Source organism: Vanessa atalanta, chromosome Z (genome assembly GCF_905147765.1).
Source record: "Vanessa atalanta chromosome Z, ilVanAtal1.2, whole genome shotgun sequence".
NCBI classification, from domain to species: Eukaryota; Metazoa; Arthropoda; class Insecta; order Lepidoptera; family Nymphalidae; genus Vanessa; species Vanessa atalanta.
In genome coordinates, this window is record NC_061902.1 from 6,062,663 (window position 1) to 6,080,116 (window position 17,454).

A 17,454-nucleotide genomic window follows, 5' to 3' on the forward strand; every position below is an offset into this window, starting at 1 on the left:
CATAGGTATTAACTAACATTGATAACTAAACCTGTCTTGGGGGATTTTAGATGAAGTTAACAAAAACATAGTCAGGTTTTTTTCGGTGTTATGACAAGTTTTTATAATTTGGTGCCCGTACAACTTAGGTGAGCAAATTTTTCATTAGTACAACATAGCAGAAAATAGCCACAAATTCTGGCGCAACTACTTATTATTCTTGCCACTCGCTAACATTTAAATACTAAAACATTGTCGCTATCCAATGTCCAAAATAAATTAATATTTGATGAGACAGTGCAAAGTGTCGGGTAGCCAGGAACTAATATTTTTACAAAGAGTGTAGACGTTAAATTTAAAAATTAACCATTTTCCAAGACACTAATTCATAAAATTCTAGCAGGTATTAAGATATACCTTAATACCTGCTAGAATCTATCCAATGTAATCAAAGTATAATATTTGACGTATGATAGTATGGTAAGTGAAAGTTGTTTGGTAGGTTAACTTAATAAGTAAATAGATTTTAAATACTAATATAAGATGTTATAAAACAATTAAGTAGGTATGTATATGTAAAAACGTCATAAATCTAAGGACATAAAATAATACACCCTAGTCATAGTGTATGAATACATACCATCACATACGTAAAAATGTAACGGAAAGTATTGATAATAGTAATATAAGTAAACCACAATATAGAATCTCAAAACTTTGCGGTATTGCAAGGCGCGCAACAAAAACTGGTTTTGACGAAGGCGACGAGACTCTGAGCTAGTGTGAGCAGCGGAGCTGTCGTTGCAACCGCTAAGAACGTTAGATGACATCCGCTGGCAATGACAACCCCTTGACAATATTATGAATTAATTACCGATCTGGTTTAAAGGATGTTTTTACTTGTGTGACATCCCTTATAAAAGGGTTAGAGACGTTATTATCGTGTCCCAGATCTTTCAGAGGATAAAAGACCCGAAGAACTTGTATTAGTCTTGACGATAACTAAAAATATTAATAGCAAATTTAAATGTTACGATCGTACAAAACGTGCACAAAAATACTTAATGAGGTATATTGACACTTACTTTAATTAAAACTTGTTAGCACAACCGACAATGAATCGTAAAATTCGAATCGTTTATATTTTTGGATTTTCTGGTAAGTGCTTGAGCAACAACGATCACGACGGCCTCGATCAGGACGACCAGGTACAAAAGGGCGCGGATGTTACGGGCAATGGGCGGAGTGCATCGAGGTGCATGCGTCGCGGCTTTTCACCCAGTACCGCAATGGCCAATGGCACGCAGCCCCACCCGACCCGCCTGCAACGCGCCGCCGCGACGCCATCCGCACCCCGCCTCAACATCATCACGTCACCTAGTCATCCAAATAACTATTGTACCTATCGTATGCCTTAACTATTAAAAAAACAATTGATTACCTAATAAAAAAATCTACTTAACTAAAACAATGAAAATTATCTAATTTCTAAAATTAATAACTTAAAACTATGTAAGTAAAACTGACATTATCTGCTCATTTTCTTATAATTTGTGCTCTCAAAGAGTACTATATATTTATAAAAGATATATATATTAATTTTCCTTTTTAGAGAAAATAATCAAATAATGTATTTTATAATATTATATATAAATAACTAATTATTATTTTACGAAAATCAGGAAACAACCATATATATTTGACACATAGAATTAAATTAAAGTTATTTTAATTTAATTATTTCATTAAGTAATATTCAACTGTATTAAACTGTCACAGAATTCATTTCAAAGTAAATTTTACAATAAAGCGTTTTTTGAATCGTCAACGTTTTAACTCTACCACCGTTTCGGAAAGCAGCCTCTTAGCGAGAAGAATCGGTGAGAAACTCGCGTGGGTGTTTTCTTATGATAAAAACACAAAACTCGCTTTTTATATTTATTTTTATAAGCCCATGTATGAATTAAATAAGAAATAGTTAATTATAATATTACAGTTTCAGAAGCAAAAGAAACAGTATTTAAAAACTCACTGTTTCATAACACTTATTTCATCTAAGACCACCACACACCACACCACACCACCTAACTTATTTGACTATTTGATTTAATCTTAACTTTAACCTTATACTTAAGTAATAGTAAGATTTATCTACGTAAGAAAAGATGAAGTCAGTCGCAGGAACTTAAAAAATGTAATGTCACTAAACTGTTATTTCAGTTATATCCATTTTTTAGTTGGGCTCCATTGGTTATAACTGTACTGTATAGATTAGACTCAGATTAACTTATTTTATGTGGCTTCGGGTGTCATCGTAAGTGAGGAATGACCAATGAATTTAAGATTGATCTATATATTACACCATAATGTTTATGTTTACAAAAGTAGGGTAGCACCGAAGAATAGAATATTACTTTTTTGATGATTAGTTTGACATATTAAGTACAATGGTGCTTTATCATTTAATTAAAGCGAATAAAACATGGATGCCCTTAATATTAGTTAAGCACCTAATATGTTTTGAATTAAATAACTACCCATATGATTAACTTTCGGAGAAATTCGCTCGTTAGTGCCCGGCACATAAAAAAAGAGTTTTACCCGTGATTGCTTTTCGTGACGGGTTGTCTATATAATTATCCTTAGATCGTGAGTTTCAATGTTTCCAACATGGTTTAAGGATTATTTAAAATCTTCGCTTAAGTTAGCGGTGGAATGCTTTTAAATAGTTTTACAGATACACAAATGTAAACAGGATGTACACATTTACACATATAGGCTATATACATTAAACAAAATATTATAATTAGGTGTATTTCAAAATATTAAGTGTGTCTATCAGTTATTTGACATTATTTCGTGCAAACAAATTTAAGGAAATAATTAAGGTAATGATAATCGCCTATAATTGGTATGTGAAGTATCCCTTACCAGTACCTAATGCCTTAGCAGTTCTCGGCAAGAATATTTGTTATACATAGCTACTATTATTTGTCATTGAGTTGATTGATATTATTGAATACATATACATATATGTATATTTCAATGATCATCTAGAAATTAAACGTAGTTTTAGGTGAAGTTTCCACTATATTTAAAATGTATAGTTAATAATAATAAAAAACACGTATTTCAATGTATCAACTAACACTACTCCTATATCTACTTTTAAAATACTAAAGCAAAATGATGACAACGTGTCAAGCATACATTTTATTCTTGGATAAACTGGTTTACATAATTATTTCTTTAACACCCGAGTCGTTAGTTAGAACTACTCTATCCGCATTGTATCGAGTCTAAGCTTTAAACTAAGTTCACAAGCTTTAAACATTGTCTCAGTATGAGACTAGCCTCTGTTAAATATCTTATTATATAAGCACTTACATTTTGAATTAGTATACTTGATCTGTGCATCAGCTTTATACCCACCTCTGATCGGATATTTATGAAAGTAAACATTAATCTCAAATTGACATATAAAATAAAGGTTTATTTTAAAATATAATATGTACCTACTGTGTATTTCAAAAAAATAATTTGCATACAAGTTTAGCGTTATCAGTAGCACAATTCTTCAATTATGATGCACTGAATTGTGATTTGCCAATGTTAGACATGTGAGTCATTTTTGTACGGTAGTAGTTCTCCGAGGCGTAGGACACCAGCGAGCGTGACGAACACGCGCAGTTTCCGGTTGGTACTAGATCGTGAGGGCGCGCGACGAGGCGGCTGGCCGGGACGCGGGGGGCCGTTGGTGTCAACGAACGCGCGGAGGAAATGGACGTCTAGACCACGGACACTTACTTCAATTAATACGAGATCGAGTACATAGTACCCCACAGAAGATACACGTGCATATAAAGTAGAAAAAAACATTTCGCTAAAGACATTCACACAAAATTTAAAGTACAGTCGTCAAATATATTAATTTTAGCACAGGTGGTGCTTCAGCTCCAGGCCTCCACAAGAAAACTTCATATAAGATTGTTTTGAAAACTACATATAAGATTTGAAATTATTCGAGACGTCCAAATCTTCGTTGAACCAGAACTTCATAATTTAAATACTGGAACTAAATCAGACTATGGTTATGTCATAAATCTGTCTAATTCTTAGATAATTTTTAGTCTGTATTTAGTAACTTTCTTATTTACCAATACTTGTTAACGCAAACAAAGATATAAATATAACTTATAATGTTAAGGCCACTGTTTCATTTCCCAACAATTGTACATTTCACAGCCCTGACCAATTACGTCTATAAATCGGTCGACGGCCTGCGGTGTGAGTACTACTACAACTACATTGAGAAATGAAGGCCTCTCGACGTAGTACTCTACTACTACGTTTATCTTAGGGGACTGCGCATGCGAGTGTCGACGAGATAAAAATACCCACAATGCATTCGGAGCGTATATGTTGCTTACTTGTATAAAATTCGGTCCAGATACTAGCGTATTGATTCTTAACATATCCTACTTATTTGCCAATGACATTGTTACGTATTGCCAATTTTGTCTCGTGGCTAGTTTATATGGTTGGATTCGCGCTCTCGAGTCAGGGTTTGAATCTTGTTTTTATTTATTATTTTATATTAAATTATTGTTATAAGGTAGTTAGTTTTTATCATCATATATTAAACAGACTGAAATTAGCAAGTTGTAGGTGTTATTGATAGGATTAGGATATTTCAGATACGAATCTAGTTATTATATCCCGGCCTCTATATATATATATATATATATATATATATATATAGTAATTATTAGTTCAGTTTTAATTATACCAAAGTCCGTACTTTGTACATTATTGTACCCGTGTACAATAATGTTTTCTTGTTTAAATGTACACAATACGTATTACAGTAGGACCGAATTAACTATATTTGCAACTCTTGACAGTGAACGTCTTGGGGACCTTCCAATAGATGTATTTTGTACCACAACACAACTTTTGCCTAAATATAATAAGTAATGTGGAGTGTAGTGATCTGGACGGATGCTGCGATTAATATATTTTATGCTTACATAAACAGTTCAGTTAATCCAAAATGACAAAAACTTACGTTTATATTTTAGTACCAGTTAACATGTGAAATTTCCTTGGTGTAATTTTAAATCTGATATCAATATAAGAACAGTGCAGTATAAGTGTGTAGCAACGCAATGTACGGGTAAAACAAACTAATAGTTGTGCGAGCTACCGTTTTACCGTCCACAATCACGTGCCTAACTGCGTTAACTGGTTTGTACAAGTTAGCTTGAAGTGGCTCTTGTGCGTGAAGCCTATTTCAAGGATGTTACATGGAAAAGTAAAGAAAAGACTTGTCAACATTTTTTTTAGTAAGGTGATTGTCTGTGTGCTGTCTTTAAATTTAAAACACATACAGATCCCAAAAACAAACGAATAGGTTATATAAGATATTTTAAACAACTTGCGTCAAATTTCGTTTCACATATACTTACATAAACCCGTTCCACACATAATGTGTCGAGTACTTACCAACAGTTTGCTCTAGGTTGGTTGAAGTTCATGGTTGTTGCTAGGATTCTTAGGTTCCTATAAATACACTAACACAACCAACATTATACAAACTGGACTGGTCCTGTGATCAGCGCGTTCAAGAATACAAACTAGTCCGTTTAATAATAATAAAAAAAAAATATCAAAATTCCTATTAGGTTTTTATAAGGCAGCTCAGCTCAGCAATATTCAAACTTATTAACATTCGTCCATTTTAAGTCTTAAATTTTTCATAAAAAAATTAGAAACAATAATTATTGTCATTCGCTTATGGCGGTTTTCCGAATTATATTTTCATTTTTATATGAATATTTTTATGCAGCCCACAAGCAAATTCAAATTATAGTTAAATACATATACTTTTCCAAAGTATACATATTTATTAATTTATCAAATTCTGGATCAATTACAACTTAAAAAATGTTTTAAGCTATTTTTGTCCAAAAGATAAGACGGATAAACGACAGGCAAAAGAGTGATCCCATAAAGGTTTAGATTTTTTCGGTATTACGAAACGAATATTCAAATTGTGAGATACTACATAATATTTGATCCGACTTGTTTAGCATTATTTAATATATTCGACACAATTTAAGTTTAACTCTGAATATAATTTTTATATTTGTCTATTAGCATATGTTGGGCGGTGTTACGGTGTGTACCGCGGTGGTGACTTTTGCCACCTCGTAGAATAGCGAACAATAACTGACACCGGCATAGAGACGACTAACTTCCTCCCTCCCTCGGTTCCCCGATATTAGGCATTTATGCATGACACCCACTACTTTCTCGATTCGGGGGGCACTAGGAGTTCGAAGTGTTCTTCGAAGGTCGAGCGATAGTCCAATGTGCGACACAGATATTGCAGGTACCTTGCCATCTGGGTACAGATATTACCTACTACAACACCCCGCACGACTAACGTTTTTTTTCTTGAGTTTATTCAAATGTCTTGTTTACATTATTCGTTAAAAGCTAGTGTTTCTTGTCAAAATATAAACATTACTTATTTATTATTGTAATTTATTTGAAACGTTTAAATAGTATTAAAGGTCAAAAACAATCTTAGTAATTTTTACGCAAATTTGATTTCGAAGATTTGTTGTTTTTTAAGCTCCGTATAACATTAGTATAATTTTTTTTTTTTATAAAATGATTAAAAATATATTAAACAGCTTCTGTTACTTTTACGTCGTTTAATTTATTAGTAATAGTATAATGAATTGAAAATTGTGTATACGTAAGTATTAGTTAATAGCTGTAGTCTTATTTGATTTAGCGCTTTAACTCTACTTGAGGAACTTGATGATTTTACTAGAATATTTGTTACAGAATTCCTTAATAGTTATATAAAACGTGTTTTTTGGTTGTCGTCGTACTCGTCAGATATAAATTAATATATTTTGTATATTCACTAAAGATAATATCATATTAAAATGTTACAAAAAGTCAATTCTGAGACGGTCGCAAATAAATGTTTTTGGTGAGGCCGCGTGTCCAATGGTCGGTAAAGGGAAAGACGGCTTTGTGCAATGGTGATAATTCAAAATCACATAATAGAGGGTCGAAGGGGATTGAGAGATGCACTGTGTTTTGCGGAGAAAGTGCATGTAGAGTGAACGCGTTCGTTCCATAACGAGGGGGGCTCGCGCGTGCCGAAGACGCGTGCGATTGCACTCACCGCCTCCTGAGTTCAGTCTTTGCTCTCTTTTGAAATATCTTACAATTTGGTATTTATAAAGCGTTTTCCAAGAATTCTTGTTAACGTGAACAAGTGACGTTTATTTATTTGTAAATAACCGGTATCTGGTAAAATGCGTAAATATTTTTTGTTAAGGGTTTAATGTAAAATCCTAATTTCTACAACCATCCATATCATTGAAAGTTTTTTAACAACAACGTAGGAACAAAAATGAAATTAGCCCATTATTTAAATAATGTGACCTAGTATCACTGTCATTAAAAAGGCAAATTAAAAAAAGAATACGGCATTAGGTAACTGATTTAAAAAAAGAAACATTTGTAATGTACAGATTTTGAAAATGGGGTCTGGTGTGTCGACTACTGCGAACATTGCACACAATATGCTATAATAAATTTAAATATAATCAACGTGTACTCTCTCGTGGAATAGCTGCTACCCCCGACTTACGAATATAGCTTACATTTGTAGCGTTTAAAATAAGGACTCGAAAAAAAAAGGAATCAATTGAGGAGGGTCGAGATATAATATTAAACAACAAGATATTACTCAAAAATTCACAGTACATGGTGCTGTTGCGTGATCTTTATGAAGCCTATATATAATAATCCAATATTTTTATTTGTAAATAAATATTACTCTTGGAGTCTTAGTTTTGATCATCTCGAATGCTTTTTAGATCAGGGTGAATACATAATCAATCAATCAGTAACATATATGTTCAATTATTACTTAATAATATATTTGAATAATATTTTTTGTTAATAATTAAAATTGTTACATAAAATCTTAAAATTTGAAATAGTTATATGACCTACTAGAAATTAGTACCCAAAGTAGCTACGTCTACCACAGAAAAAAGAACCGAAATATTTACTACTACAGTTTTCAAGAATGAATGAAAGGATGTTTTAAGCGACGCAAGATTATGTAAGGAGGATGAATATTGAAAAATGATATGGCAATTTTACTAAAGCTTAACGTTAAGAAGGGTTCGTAGTACATCGCTTTGAACTCAACTAAGCTCAAACAAAATACGTAACCAAAAAACTGGTTGCAGCTAAAAATGTACATCGACTTTATTGAATTAAATATTTACTAAAATAACCTAACATAATATTATTTATTCAAAGTAGGCTTAAAAAGAACTTGTGGATCGTCAGGTACTAAATTAAATATTTTTATTAATTTATCTAGATAGAAACACCTATATCTAAGTGATGTTATTTTTGAGTGAATAACTTATTTCCTGAATAAAATGTTAATGAATAAATCGTTAACTAACAAACTTTAAATAAAACTATTATAATAATGTAAAAAATAATTCGTTTTCGAGTAATAAAATTAAGATAACATAAATCACGTTACGTATATTTAGATTAACAGATATATAATATATCTACCTGGAGACAAAGCTATCGTAGCTATTACTACCATTAGAAAAATTTAAAAATCACTATAATAGTCTACATTATAAAGAATTCATTAAAAACAAACCTTTAATAAAACTTAGAAAGCTAGAATACGGTAGGGACTAACGACACCTAATTGGTTGTGTGGGGGCAGCAAATCAAAAGAAAATACTAAGTAAATATTGAGCAAATATACTCGGGCGCCATGACGGGGGTGTGAGGGGGCGCACTTAAGGTGCAGGTGCACCTCCACAACCCTGTTATATTAAATAAACGAAGACGGTAAATTCAAATCTAATATTCCTTTAAAATATTTGATTTGGAAAGTGTCCATTAGAAATATTATATAATTTGATGATTTGCTTAGATTTACTTTTATTTTTTTTAGCGACTATTAATGTTGATTAATGTATAGTTTATAGTAATTATTTTTAGAGTTTATGAAAGTAAATAAGCTAACGTGTTTTATTTTTAGAAAATATAGTTTCGAAACAGTTACGGCGAGTTTTTACTTTTTATAACTTTTAATTTGTTTCAAATATAACTGACAAAATTATACATCATAACCTTTGATAAATGCATAGATAAGGAGTTGTAAGTGAACATCAAATAAGTTGGTGGCAACGACCTCAGCGAACGCAACAGTTCTCCGGGCGGAGTGACGCGCGCACAGCTGCGCCGCGGCCCGCGACAATTCCACGCCCTACTCCAAGCAACCATCGATCACTTGAAATTGAAACCACAGCATTTAAAAAAAACCTATTTCATCTGTATACAATTATTACGTATGCGGAAGGCCTCTAACGTAAGTCTTATTAGAATTATTATATGTTGATAGTCCGGATGGCATTGAAATAATGGTAACTAAGCGAATTGTAAATTGCCAACGCTACGTACATAGTTTGACATTGATAAGTAGCAACGGATATTATTCTAATATTATGTATCGACTTATTTACAATTCACTGAACAGGGACACTTTTTCAAAGACTATATACATTTTAATATCTACTTTGATATTTTCTAGATCTAGCATTTTAAATGAATTTTAATAACTTGATGCAAGACTACGGGGGAAAAGGTGGTTGTTGATAGGTACAAATTCCGTACTCAAGCCTGGTATGGTTCCGTATGAACTATGAATACAGCTGCGACTCAATTTGGTATTTCAAGTTGCAATATTTTGTTATTTCGCATTCATCCGTATTGAAGAATGGAAAAATATATTACATAATTTAGTTAAATTTAATAAATCTGCTCTAAAGAAGTACAAAGTAATGCATTCCTAAGTTTAAAGCCATATTTTTATCAAATACTGATTATACGAATACAATGTATTATTATTTGACCAAAACCGAATTTATATTATTTATATTCATTCCTATTTTTAAATGCTGAAATTTAAATATTATAAATTTAATAGCGAATTTGTTAATTTCCGTTAGATTCACTCGGATCGTATGTAATGAGTTATTAGTATTATCATTATTAAATCTACATAGCGACTAATCATGGAGTACTACAGACAAAACAAACTTGGGTTACTCAGTTTGTTTTCACATTAAGCTAAAGCCGAGCTTGACGACTAAAAGGAATGCGAGCAAATACAACCACATAAAGGTCAAGCTAATTTTGTTACTTTTGTTCGTGTAGGGTAACATTACACAGTCGAGTCGGAACCCTTCAATTTTTAATAATGTTAGTGAGACCGTACTCGGCATTATCGGAGTGAAATATTGACATAAAAGTCAATATTTCACTCGAACATTATGTCGTTTGTCGATAAAAGTGTATTGATAGAAAAAATATTTTGTCGATTGTCGACAAACAAAATCTCTTTTACATTATGATACATAGCTATATCAGGACGTACCTTATCTTGTGTGTGACATAGTAAATTATTATGTAAACATGTCAAAGCGAAAATTAATTATCGGTCCTGTGCTTTCCGAAGCAGACGTTGCCCCCCCCCCCCCCTATCACTCGTAACTACTAGAAAACATGTAAGATTTGTAATCTTCAATACGTCTATAGATAAGTCCGCGACATATATGCATCTATCTTTAATAGATAAGTCGCATGAGAAAAAAATCCCGGTGCGCGTGGTTTGAAGATAGTGCATAGTCTGATATAATATTATATTATTTTTACATTTTTTGAATCGATGTTGGTCGTATTGTTTTGTTTGATTATTTGTCTGTATGTCACGTAAGGTTTTGACCAAATTCACATGGACGAAATTGTAATATTTAAGTGTTCAGCAAGTAGCTTTTAAAGTATCTGAATTACAGAATACATAATAATAGTAACTAAATCAAATTCATGTATCACAGTGATATTTTTTTGACATTTTAGTTACGCCGCAAATCGTAAAATGATGTTGTGTTTTTCCGAGTACGAAACAGAGTAAGTGAGAGCCGCTGAAATTGAGGCGTTTATTTTGTTTTATTTTAATGAATTAATGAGATTCTTTTTGAAGGTTTATTTTTCTTAATAAGGTTTCCGCAATCGAGAGTAGTTTTATTTTTGAGTAAGTAATAAAGACTCAAATTTAATAATGCCTTGTTCATTTTACGTATAAATAAAATTATGAAAATATTAATTTTGTTAATCAAAATTATATAAAGAAAATTTTGTGATATGTTAATGAACATTCGACTAATGAGTCGAATTTTTTTTTAACCTAATAACTGATATTTAGAATTTACTACAGATGACATAGCCTATTCTACGATTCGGTTTGATAATACACGTGTTAGAATTTCTTCCGACATAATATGGATGTTTCCTCAGGATGTTTTACTTTACCGCTGAGAGCAAGAAGCACAAATTTAGCACATTCATACTTTAAAATAATTAATTTTTAAAAAAAGCTAAGCTATAATTATAGTCGTTCATTTAATCATAAATATTACATTTATATTATTCACATTTACTTTGCGATATGTTAGCAACACTTATTATCTTCATAGTTTGTTTTCAATTTCGTTATTAATTATTTAAAATAATTACCTCCAATAAAGCATCAGTGGATAAATGCGATGCTAATATATAAAACTTAACAAGTTAATCCTATCAAAGAATTGGTTTAGACTTATTTTTCCAAATTTTTAATACCTCTGAAAGATCGCGTAGCAAAGACTCCGCTTCCTTTAGGACTACATCATTTCTCGAGGCAGAGCTGTGATTCTGCTTGAGAATCAAAATTAATATGAAAAAATGTTAATTCTTTTCTAAATCTTAAAACCATTTTGCTTGATAGATAACATTATATGATTTATAAAGAGATGTGATGTCATCTTAAAAGCCTTTTTGGTTTTAAGGTTGGTAGAAAAAATTTTTTTTTTGTATTTTTTACCATTAAAAACAAATTAAGTATGCAAGAATAGCAAAATTTTTATTTCCTTGGAACAATACTCATAAATATATATTTATCAATTACCGCTTAATTCCTGAATTATTAGCTTGAATTCTAGCGTACTGACTAATATAAAGTTACTTATTATGTTTCTCGTTGCCTTTTTTTCATTACCCAACTAATTAATTATTATAAGAGTTATATTGTGTTAATTTGTTACTAATACCAAGAACTTATTTATCGAATTACTATTGTTTCTTAAAAGAGCGCTCAAAGTCAGCAAATTTTTTTTTTCATCCGCGCTCTCCTTACTCGCCCCTCTCAGAAATCGGGCATCACAATGAGCATTACATTGCGATTTTTATTTCCATCTAAACATCAACATAAACCTGGAATAATTTATTAATTTGCATCACAAAACAGTACATCAAATTCAGACGTTTCATTTGTTTTCTTGCCTATACTACAAAACATACGCTATGAGCGAGCGCGGAGTGTGTGGTACTGACTTTGTTTATACTTGACTTAAGACTTAGATTAACCTGTTTCCTGTGCCATGCGATTTCATTATAGCTCTGCCGTATTATGCAGTACAGACAGTTCTTAATTAATGTACCTTTAGCTATTCCATTTATATTCACAACATTCAAAACGCCATTTTTTCGCGAATCCATAATGGGGTTCATTAGGATATAAAAAATTATCTCCTAAGGCGTATAGTACATCATTTCTGATGTCACATATATGGAAATCGGTTTTGAGGCTTATACAAAGGAGTAACACACCTGAAACAACGTTTTTGAAAATTGATCACCCAAGGTGATCCTATTGGATATAAAAGTTTGTTTGGACCTTCGCCATTTTTGATTGATCGCCAAGAATTATGGACCTCGATGGTTAGGGTTGTGCTTATGAATTAAAGATGTTATAGTATTTTCGAAAACACATCTCTTATGAGGGTGATATTTCGTCCGGTTTTTTAATAACGTTTCATATCCATTGGCTACACCGACATTCAAATTATTAAAATTAAGTGATTATTCTAATATCTCTTCTCTTATTATATACGAAAAAAAAAAATTAAAAGCAAAAAGATATGAACACTAAATAAAGTATTTTCAATTAAAAACAAGTAAAAATTTAACTGCATTTATCCTTGAAAAATCAAATAAAAGCTTGCAATTTTGCTTCATACAGCTATTAATGTAGGTATAATAAGTTCAATGAGCATATAACGTATGCTCGAAATTAATAAAATGAATGCGAATAGAACGCTTTACGTACGCTAACAAGTCCTGTATCTGTAGCTAGCCGTGCATTTGTGTTCGCTTCACTTTAAGCAAATTGGTTATTACGACACTGTTAATTCTCTTCCGATATGCGTACCCAAATCCAGCTTTATTAAGATTGTCTCATACTGCCGCACTCGTATTATATATAATAGACGTAAATTTTCGTAGAATCGCGGGCAAACACTAAAAAAGCTTAGGCTTATAAAACCCCTTCTATAATTAAAGGTAAATCTACCGGTTTGGAGAAGAACCGGCAAGGAACTCAAGTAGTTACTTTTTTCCACCATTTTAAGTTTAAGTAAGGGAAAAAAATATTTGTACTGACATACTCTGTGTAAGTCTGTACAAATATTTTATATTTCTGCCTAGAAATAAATAAATACTAAGAGTCCACGCTTTTTTTGACATGAGCTTATTTTTTAATAAGCCAAGTTAAAAATAACTGTACCATCTAAACTCTTCCAAATATATATATAGGAATACAAATAGCTATTCCAATAAAGGCAATAGCAGTAGGTTAAGTCATCGTCGTAAATAATTTAGTGAGCGCCAAAACGTCAGCCTTACCTTCATTGGAAGTAGGGCAATGTTCTTAAGTAGTTTAAATTTTCTTTTATATCGTGAAGATAGATTAGGGTGAACGAAAGCCCTGAAGATTACTGATATGTATTAAGATATTTGTCTTGCATTAAAAATTTTCATCTTTGTTGAGAACCCATTGTACCTACAGTTTGGATTTATGTACAAAGGTACAAATTCCATCCCCATGTAAGAAAACCATCAAGCTTTTCGACTTCTAACCGATTTCGGCCAAGGCAGCTAATTTTAAGAGAGACTAGGCAACTACATAGTAACATAATATAGTGTGCTTAAATACAGGTGACCAAAAGTTCGATACGACTAAACAGTTCAGGCGCAAGTTCTACCGTGTCCATCAGGTCTCACGTGCTTTTCGAGGCACGGGTTTACACATTTCCAAATTTCAGAGTGTTATTTAGAATTTTTCTACCGAAAAACCCTATCACTTTAATTAATGATTTTCATGTTACTGTTTATCTCAGGATTGAAGCAGTAATCATAAACTTCAACCAATCTAGGTAAATAAACTATTCGCAAGTTATGTGTATGAAACAGCCACGCATATTCAAATTTAATGCTGCTAAAACTGCTTATTTATTTTTTAAATGTAATGTGGTAAGGTTGTGGAATTGTATTGCTCCAAACAAATGACTGCCTACATTAAGTTTTGTGTTACCTGTTGTTGCCATTTTACAGTATCATAATTATCAGTGAAGTTTCTGTATTCAAAGTGCTTAAAATTAAGAAGTCACATAAGGTATAAATATGTAGTATGTGACTATGTAGTTTGAGTTGAGATGTGTAGTTTTTTTTATATATTTTAATTTTAAAGTCATAGTTGTCGTTATATCTAATCATTTGAGTACGTAAGCGTTTCAGACACCCCCACCCGTATTATAACGGTGAATCAAACCACCAGCTATTATTATATATATTTAATATTATAATATAGAATTCCCATTCTAATTTATGGCAAATTATTTTTCTTTCTTGCTGATTACACTTCGCCGACCGAAATAAATGATACGAGGGCAAGCGAGTGATGATGGTTTCGGAGATCGACAAATCTATTTTATACATAGATGTTTCAGTTTCCTTTCGTTTATAGAGATAGGCCTGTACATTTTTTTAAAAACATATAAAATAACACAGTCCAAGTCCGCCCTGAATTGGTAATGTATCATATAATGGTTTATATCAATGGCATAAGCCGATTTAGTACAAATTAAAAAAAAAAACAATAATTATGACTCGGTATATAAATTGATAGAGCATCATAATTTAGTTTTCAAGTATCATGTGGAGGCAGATAAACGAATTTTTATCTTGGGAATGTCTTGGCTATCATTTAGTAAATGTATGGACGCGGTTAGTGATTTAATTACGTTTATATTTTTATTACTACCGACAAATGTATTTACAAATTACCTCTTTTACATAATTACATGGAGAGGTCAGCACCCCCGCATCATAGTAAATTTGTTTTAGACAGTTATACCACATAATAGTTTTATACTTTAAACTTTGTTATTTTTTAAATTCTGATGCAATAATCCATTATAACGAACATATTCTGAGTTATAGAAAATACAAACAAGAATTGAGTCAGACCAAAAATATAGTTATTATTTAATAAAATGATTTATAGTTTAAAATATATTGACGACTGTTTTGGAATTTAGAAAAATACAATGCTATTAACACACAATAATACAATGATGTCTACACTTTTTCGAATCCTAATATTTGATTATTTATTTAACAATTTTATCCATTTAATAGATTGAATAGGGTTGCCAACTCGAACAAATTCTGCTATATATTTTCTTTCAAAATTATTTGAAAAATCCAAATGCTAACTACATTCGGCTAGTTTCAATATATGTTACTTAAAGAAATATAAGTTGCATTGGCTTTCCTTTAATATTGATAAAAAATCTAATCTATGTATAAGATGAAACAATTAGCAACCCTACATTCCGTCTGTGCTGTATCTATTCATATGTAAATCTGTAAAATTGTTAATATTATATTCTATATGTGCTGTGTCTAAATAATACGTAAAACTAGAAATTTTGCCAACGTTACATTCTGCCTGTGCTATTTCTAAAATTACATAAAATTGCAATTGTAATTGTAATTAGCAACGTTATATTCTTTCTGTGACATGTCTAATTATACGTAAAACTGTAAAATAGGCAACGTAATATTCTGTGTACTATGTCTACAATTACGTTAAACTGTAAATTTGTCAATCTTACATTCAGTCTGCACAATGTCCTAAATTCGACGTCAAACAGTTAAATTGTATACCATTAATACTGCCTTTACTACGTCTAAAACTACGCAAAACAGAAAAAATTGCGAATCTTACAGTCTGACTGTGTTATGTACGGGAACTACACAAAACAATAAAATTGTCAACCTCACATTTTGACTGCTTTACGTACGAAACCACGTAAAACAATAAATTAAATAAAAAGCAACCTTACGTTTTATCTATGCTATGTATTAAATACTATGTAAAACAACAAAATTGGCAACCCTACATGCTCTTTGTGCTATGTCTGAACTAGCAGTCAATTTACCGCATGTTTTCGATGAATACCTATATGCTTTCGAAAGTCGTTGCATAAAATGAATATGTTACACACAAAACTTAAAATTAGTTAAAATATAACTTAAAATTGAAAACATGTAAGCAATCTGCGGCGTTGATTCAATGAGATATTTTTTAAAGTTTAGGGTCTTTAAACTAAAATCATAATTCTAAATTTAAAAAAAACGGAACGGAATCAATTCATCGAAGCGAATGAGAAAAGCAGGATATCAAGTAGGGGAAGTGGGACGTGTTGCATACCTTTCCTCGAACGTAGGAGAGGCGTCTCCGGAAGGACTCTGGGACACGTCTCCGTCCATTTCGATAGATTCAATGGTGAAATGCAGAATGGTGGTGGTTAGTTAGATCAGTTAAGGGTCACAGTGCACACACCAGCGGGTGCGGCTGTCACAGAGTGCGCGCAGAGTAGGCGCCAAATACGGCGTATAAGCGAGCGCTCTCGGTGCCGACTGGTCGGAGGCGCTTGGCGGCACGGTGGCCCCAAACGTGTTGCGGGTGAGACGTGCGGGCGGCGTGAGAATGTGGCGCCCCGACGCCCGCGCGTCGCCAGGCAACGCCACGACCGCACGTGGCCCGCGCCTTTTCTTCAGCCCACGTCGCACGCACATCGCACACACATGACGCAAGCTCATGTAACTATCTCCTTAAAACTCATTACGGAACAGCGCTTTACAAATCGCATCCACATTTTACAACTGATAGAATTCTGATACAATTTATGATAAAGGTTAGGTTATGGCACTCCGTTACATGTTTTATGAGTAAGTTTGGATTTTTACGCTTGACTTGACATCAAGCGTTACATTCTAAATAATTTTAAAATAACCTTTTATCATTGCATTGTGGTATATTTTGATAGCGCTTAAAATCTAAGGGATTCATCACAAATGTATATAATATTTTGTTGATGTTTCCATTTGGCGAGCTTTTGGCATTTATTTTACATAGTCGATGCCTAAATAGGCCTGCCTGATAGTGACAGTGAT

General features: G+C 32.2%; 1 protein-coding gene across 1 annotated transcript in view; it reads right to left on the reverse strand.

Moving 5' to 3' along the window:
* The window catches only part of LOC125076194 (insulin-like growth factor 2 mRNA-binding protein 1), a 38,827-nt gene extending 21,902 nt beyond the window's left edge, over positions 1 to 16,925 (reverse strand). Inside the window, exon 1 of the mRNA XM_047688224.1 lies at positions 16,709 to 16,925. Within this exon, the coding sequence (XP_047544180.1) occupies positions 16,709 to 16,767 (59 nt within the window). The 5' untranslated portion in view covers positions 16,768 to 16,925. The remainder of the gene's footprint in view (positions 1 to 16,708) is intronic.
* Between the last annotated feature and the right edge of the window lie 529 nt (positions 16,926 to 17,454).